At 42.6% G+C, this 7,238-nt stretch overlaps 1 protein-coding gene across 1 annotated transcript; it reads right to left on the reverse strand.

Moving 5' to 3' along the window:
- Window positions 1–1,338: 1,338 nt before the first annotated feature.
- cbx7a (chromobox homolog 7a) lies at window positions 1,339–6,782 on the reverse strand. Its single transcript, XM_008415575.2, has 6 exons — window positions 6,455–6,782; window positions 4,663–4,706; window positions 4,478–4,543; window positions 4,289–4,355; window positions 3,101–3,401; window positions 1,339–2,893 (listed from the first exon to the last, which is right to left on the reverse strand). The coding sequence occupies exons 1-6, from the start codon at window positions 6,521–6,523 to the stop codon at window positions 2,352–2,354; spliced, it is 1,089 nt and encodes a 362-aa protein (XP_008413797.1). The 5' UTR covers window positions 6,524–6,782; the 3' UTR covers window positions 1,339–2,351.
- Window positions 6,783–7,238: the final 456 nt, after the last annotated feature.

A 7,238-nucleotide genomic window follows, 5' to 3' on the forward strand; every position in this document is an offset into this window, starting at 1 on the left:
TGCTCTGTGAGGCAGAAGTTCAGAAACTGGAGCTCTTTGAAGGCGGTGCTCGGTTTCAGCCAGGCGTTCCCCAGCTGAATGGTTGCCAGGGGAGATTAAATGATTTCTCAAACATACATGAAAGAATCATGGCAACACACCAAGCATGTTTTTGATGAGGGAATAACATAACATGTTTTAGTGCTAAATATCAGTTTTACATATTACTGCATTACATTTTTAATGAAACAATGCAAACATGAGGGCAGTTTCTATAAAAAAAAAAAGCGTGATTGTTTTATCCTTTATACAACAGAAAAATACTTAGCTGTTTGGAAATATTTTGGGTCATGAGAAATGACCTTAACTCAATATTATGTTGCACAGCTCATTGACAAAATATGAGCAGCATGTTCGTGAAGCAGCTGTTTGCAGGTCGGCTACAGTTGCAGATAGCCTGACTACTTAACAAGATAATATCAGTTTGTTAGAGAGAATGGCATAAAGGTATAATGTTCTGCCCCATAAGGAACTGAAAACTACTACTAGCAATCAAATCAACTAGAAGGATGCAATAAGGATATAAAAAGGAAGAAGGAATGGGCAGGCACATGAAGAACATAATGACACAAGGAAAAGAAAAGAGACCACAGAAGGAATAAAGAGTAAAAGAACAAAACAAAAAAAGAGGGAAAGGACAAAGAAAACAAGGAAAAGAATAATCAAGGGGGGAAAAACAAGGAATCAAAGAAGAAACAACACAACTTTTAGCCAGTGGAAGAAAGTAAAGGCTGGGGAAACAGTTTATTAATCTCTTAGTTTATTTTTCTCATCCACTTCCGAATTGCAACCATTCTTCACACTTCTGTTGATATTATTACATCTCTGATCCGTTCGCATGGTGGATCCTCTGCTCCTGCAGCAGCAGCAGCAGCAGCAGCAGCAGCAGCAGCAGCATACTCCCCCGCCATGCCGAGTTATGAATCACATCTGGGGATCTGAAGGCAAGCAGCCTCTCTGCATGAGAGCACTCTGCCCTCTGGTGGCGACTCTTAGCAATAGCAATTCCTAAAACATTCTGTCGACAACAAACTCTTCTCTTTTGCTGACAGGTCATTGGGATTTTTAGAGCTGCTGTTTGAACAGAACTTGACAAACCCACTGGRTTTCCACCGGAAGAACAAAATACAGAGCTTCTTAGTTTAGAGAACACAGGCTTTTCATTCTAAGTTTAGCTTTTCACTAATCACGGTTCTAGTGGTTTCAAGCCTCTATTCTGTCAAAGTGAGAGCTTTGAAGTTGTACTCAGATTTTGTTTATTTCCCAAACCCATCCGTGATAAACATCCACCAAGACGCATTATTTTCATACACATTTATTGAAAATGCAGTCAAATAGAAACCTTTTTGTGATATAGAGAAGACATGTTTGATAATCCATCTTTGTTAGAGAGAGACAGATTCAGACACATCAAGAGACATAAATTAGTGCAGTTTGTACAAGTGACATGCAATAAATAATAGCTCACTACAGTTTAGAAGTACATTTGCTTCCATTTGTACATTACCTACGGAGCTCGGAAGCAACATCTTGAATCGACACCTCCTCTTTTGATGACACAAAAGCCGGTGAAAGGAGCTGACTATCAATTGGTAATACAAAAATAGACCCAGGCAGCATTTCATACTTGGAAAGTTAAAGGACGATGAGACAGCAAACACGACCGCGCGTTTCCTTTTTGTCCGTCCACCCCTCCTTTAGATGCACGGCTCCGTCTGAGGCGTTAATCCGCCGTCTTTGTTTGGATCTCTCCTTTGTTACAGAAATAAACCCCTCCGACAAAAGCGTGGCAGACAGYCGCGTGCGTGTGTGGCACAGACTGATGGGGGCATGCGCGTAGCTCTGTGCGAGAGATAGTGAGCGACATTTACAAAAAAACATCGTTTTACTTTTTTCTTTTTTTTAAAAAGTCGACTGGAAGCAGGTTTTGGTGAAAACCTGCATCCTGCTGGAAAGCACTGAGGACAACTGGAACGGTAGCTGCATCAGAGTTGTTCTGTAAACTGTTGTTTTCGGCTGCCCTTCCCTGCAGTAGGGTGAACCGAGCTGCTGTAAGAATGAACTCTGCCACCGAGATCGGCTTAATCTGCTGGCCTGCAGTGCATTGTTTCCTGTCACACCTAATAAATGAGCCACTATAATAATAAAATCACCACTCACTTTTATTCCAAGGCAATGATGTCTTACTGAACTCATAAAATCATGTGGAATGACCTTACAGACACTATTTGCTTGCGGTATTTACTTCACCATGAGCGGCAGGTCTAACTATGGTTATGCTGATCCCTGTCTCCGTGTTCCCCTTTCTTGGTTCAGCAGCCGTTGAAGAAGCCCTCGCTGCAGCTCGCCTCTTTGAAAGTCACCGTCAGGCAGTTTACAGTCACGTTCGTCACGATCACTCTCCCGGGACGTGGCGCTTCGTAGGGAACTTTTGGGCGGTCCGACGCCGTCACAATCACGCTCTGATTGTCGCTTCTCGCTTCGTCTTTCTTCGGCTCAGAGTCAGAGCAGACGGACACGGCATCGCCCGTCRTCTTGCCACATCCCTGGACCCTCACTATCACTGAGGTTGCGTTCTTTTCCTCCGTGGTTGGACTCTCTGAGAAGGCTTCCACGCCCTCCTCCTCCACCCAGTCTGACCTSCCGCTTGGGGAAACCACGACTTCTGGTTTGGCCTCAGAYACCAAGRTGTTGTCCTYGGATTCGTCGTGTGAATTTGTGTGTCTCTGACTGGTTTCAAAGATCCCTCCGTCCGCTTCATCTGTCCACATGTCCGGGCTGGCAACCTTTTCCTCCACCTCCGTGTCCATGTCCTGTTCCTCTAAGAACGGAGGAGAGCTGCACTCTGACTGACCTKTGAGAGAAAACAGGAAAAACATCGGTTACACATAAAGACTCACTTCAGATAAATGTTAGATCAGATTAGATAAACTTCATTGTCCCCGAGGGGCAATTCGCTTTGCAGCCAGCAAAGAACAATTACAGATTAAAGAATTACAACAGTAATAAACCACAACATCCATATTGCCACATCAATCAATCAACTCATTTGACAACTGACCATACAAGCTGTCTTCACATCTCTCCTCAGTGGTGCTCTCACATCCGGGCTTGTCCTCCTCACTGGTGCCGCCCCAGTCCTTCTCCACCGGCTCCACATTCATCTTCTGCTCATGGATTGGCTTGTTGGAAGAGTGTTTTTGGAAGGCTTTGGTCACTCTCTGTCTGTTCCTCCTCCTGGCCCGGCGCCGGCACGCCTGCTCCACGTCCGTACTCATGGATCTGGTGAGGGACAGGCGCAGGCGAGGCGGGGGCTTCTCGTCATCCTTGTGGGCGCTCCGCAGGTCCATGCCGAAAATGTTCTGAGGAAGACAGCGAACGGTCAGCAGGGGGAACAATAATCGCTGGAGTACTTATCTTTCATCAAAATATTTTTGCTGATTTGTCATTATTTTATTCTAGCACACATTTGTTTTTCTACGGTTGTAACAGGAATATAGCTTGTTGTAAAACAACCATAAATGAGTTTAGAGAGCTTTGAGAGGCGATGAAGGAACTCTAGACTAGATCAGTAAGTTGAGGGAGTTAATAATCAGTTTTTCCTTTTCCGTATCCCTGCTCAGTTTACATAAAATGCTGCATGAGCCTACATTTCAGAAAGCCTTCCTGGAATCTCCTCCATTAATTTGTAATACAGCAGYGAAAGTGATAGTGTGGGAACAGTGTTGCCTTATCTGTTCCAATAAATTGACTCTAACATTATGAGGAACTAACATCAATGTTTAAAGCTGCTGAAGAACTTAAAACTAAGGATGCAGACAATTAATCYGACAATTACCATTAATTGTCAGTGATTGGTTTATTAGACTTCAGCTGTTCTTTTATTTTTATTATTGTATTATAAATATTTAAGCAAATACTGAAATTCTAAAGTATTTTTCTATATAAAACCTGTTTGAAAAAGTCTGATTATGCCTAAATGTTAATAAATAAATAAATAAAATATATTTGGCTCAACAGCCTTTTTAAAATTTAAATCATTTTCTCAACTTCCTGAAAAAGTAGTTTTATCTGTGAAGGATAAAACACCCTCATAGAGCAGCATGTTGCGCAAATGACTAAAAAACAGATTCCACTATTAAAACGCTTGTTTAAAGTTTGAACTTGCTTTAAATGCCTGGCTGCAGCTTGTGTTAATGAAAGACGATACAACAAATGTTTGAGATTGAAGAAAGATGAGTGTCGTTACCCGCAGTACCAGCTTCCTGGGTCTGAGGCCTTTCTTTCGAAAGCTCAGAGATCTGAGCTTCTCCTGACTGCAAGAAGAAGAGAAGATGCAGACAGGAGGGGGAGGTCAGAGGAAAGGAGGCGAGAAAGAAAGCTAAAACTGAGAGAGAACAAAAAAAGAGAAACCTAAAATGCCTCCAGTCTTACTCACTTCTCTTCGTAAGCCAGGACCAAGAGCGGGTCCAGAATGTTGTCCTCCGGCTCCCAAGTGCTGTACCTGCAAATAGGGAGATAGTTAACGACCGTCTGTTTATCAATGATCTGAGCATATTCCGAAAAAGCTCTTAAGTATATCTGGAAGTGGTGAGGTCTGTGGATGACTCAAGGCTTACTCACTCTGGGGGCCATCCCTGCCATTTCAGTAGATACTCCACATTACCCTGAAGAGAGAGACAAAGTGGGGGGAGGGACAGCAGTCAGTGAACTTTCCATTTAAATGAGTCCCTGTGTTAAACGGACACTAGAGCACAAGAAATAAGGCAGCTGTCCCTTTAAACTGTGGATTGAGGGAAGGAGGAGCCGACATATTTTCATATTTTAAAATGAAAACTACCGTATTAAAATATGTTCATGATAATGATAATCCATAAACAATTGAATGTGTAATTACATATTAATATGTGAAATTCTTGTGAAAACATTGATTAAATGTTGAAACATGGTTTTCTTTATAAGTTATTGTGTGCCACAAAATAATCACACAATCAGCTCGTCAAATACACCCTGAAACCTGAGTGGTTAAGAAGCACACAAGTCAACTTGATACCATTTTACAGAATGAAGCACTACGACAACAAAAACAACCAGGAAGTCATGATTTGTTGCAGCAGGAGACCATGTGAAACAATTACATTTGCTTATTGTAAAATTAATATTTCTATTTATTTCCTAAATTAAATTTGCATATAATCATGTATAATCAGATACATGTCAATTATCATGAGCACGTTTATTTCTGATTTATTAAAATCATTTGTTTTTAATGTCATTTGAATTATAACAAATATGACAAATAAGTTTTTTGCAATGGATTGCGACCATTGAAAAAATACTAAAATAACTGCAGCAACACTTTTTTTTTGAAAAAACTACACCTGTTATTTTTAATCACTTTCATGAGTTCTATATTTGAATTATCTAATGGTCTCCATTTTTTTTTTATTGAACTGTGGAGCTACACAGAGGGAGGGAAGGTTCGTGAAGTTTCTCTCGTTCTCCACGTTTTCTGCAGGCTGACGTCATCGACAGCGGAGCTGCGTGGCCTCCAAACAGCAGCCCTGCGCTCGCATTGCGATGACGTGCTCGCTCCACGAGCGCCCGTGTTCACAGCGCTGGGGCACTTTCTAGAACATTACACCGGTGGCTCGGATAGGTGGGGCCACGCGGGAACATGTAAACAAGCAATGTTGCGCAACGCTCACGTCCGAAACTGTTATCGGAGGCGACCATAGTTTGAAATGAATAAGACAGGTAAAATAAATTAGCTGAAAAAAAAAACGTAAACAAATCCAGAGCGTGCGAGAAAAAGCAATGAACGCGCAGTATCGTATTACACTATCGTAAACTTTAAAAAGGCTCGCTTTATGTTACTTTTTTTTTTTTTTGCGCTTTTATTTTTTACGTCATGAGCGTTAAGACGAGCAGAGAGCACCTGTAGCGTCGTGGGGTTAATATAAGTCAGTTTGAATTCACAACAGCTCTCCGCCGTAACTAAATACGACCAGCATCACGCGGCACTCTGTGATGTTACACAGCATTTTCAGTCCGCGCGCTGGCGTAAATAATATAAACTGCGCAGCAGCCTGCTCGCTGTCCGCTTTTTAAAAGCCACACACACCCCCTCTTTTTTCCCCCGTTTTACTACAACTGCGTAGGCTCCTCCAAAACACGGTCATGCCGCAGCAGCTCAGCCGCTGCACAGGACGGACTCGAGAAACTTCGGCGCAGTTGCATTAAAATAACGACTTAGTTTTTGTGTTTTCTTTACGTAAACCACAGCCTTGTGCTATCGTTGTTGACGGCGCGAGGACAGCGGCTAGTACATTGAGATGCGTTTGCATAAAACAGCAGGATAATTGTATTATTTTAGGGGGAGCGGGGGTTGTTTATAAGCAGGAATATTTCTTACCTTTCTAATTCTCTTCTTTGTAATTGACTCAACAGCGAACACTTGCTCTCCAATAGATGACAGCTCCATCGCGACGGTCCAAACAGGACGCAACTGGATCCCTGCTTGTTTACTTCCCGACGTGCGGAAATAAAGTAGTTACGGGGGGAGAAGGAGGACGGACGAATAATAATAAAAAAAAAACAAAAAACAGAGCGCTAAGTGTTTTTCCACGGTTCCCTCCGAGAGTCCTAGTTTTTTTCCGCTAAGCTTGTGCGCCTCCCCTCGCTCAGAAACTCCAGCCGCTCTCCTGCCTCACTTTTTAAAATCTGCGACACATCAACGCTGGACAGCGCGCTGCTTTAATGCGGGCGCGCCCCCTTTCTGTTGCGTAGGGTGCCAAACCTGCGTGAAGCTGACACCCCACCCACGTCAAAAAATCCAGCAAATAGTCTGAATGGTTAGTGCTCCGTTTGTGCAGGTTTGTGCCGTTAAAATTTTCGTTTGTGCAGTTTTGGTTTCTGAGATATTAAAAGTTATAATTTTGGCCGATGACGTCATCATCCCCCCATATGCTCCAAAACAAACCAAAGTGGGCTAGTTCGTTAGTGCTCTGTTTGTGCAGGTTTGTGCCGTTAAAATTTTCGTTTGTGCAGTTTTGGTTTCTGAGATATTAAACATTATTTTTTAGGTCATCTAGAGTTCACCATCCCCCCATATCGCTCCAAAACAAACCAAAGTGGGCTAGTTCGTTAGTGCTCCGTTTGTGCAGGTTTGTGCAGTTAAAATTTTCGTTTGTGCAGTT

Source organism: Poecilia reticulata, linkage group LG8 (genome assembly GCF_000633615.1).
Source record: "Poecilia reticulata strain Guanapo linkage group LG8, Guppy_female_1.0+MT, whole genome shotgun sequence".
Lineage (NCBI taxonomy): Eukaryota > Metazoa > Chordata > Actinopteri > Cyprinodontiformes > Poeciliidae > Poecilia > Poecilia reticulata.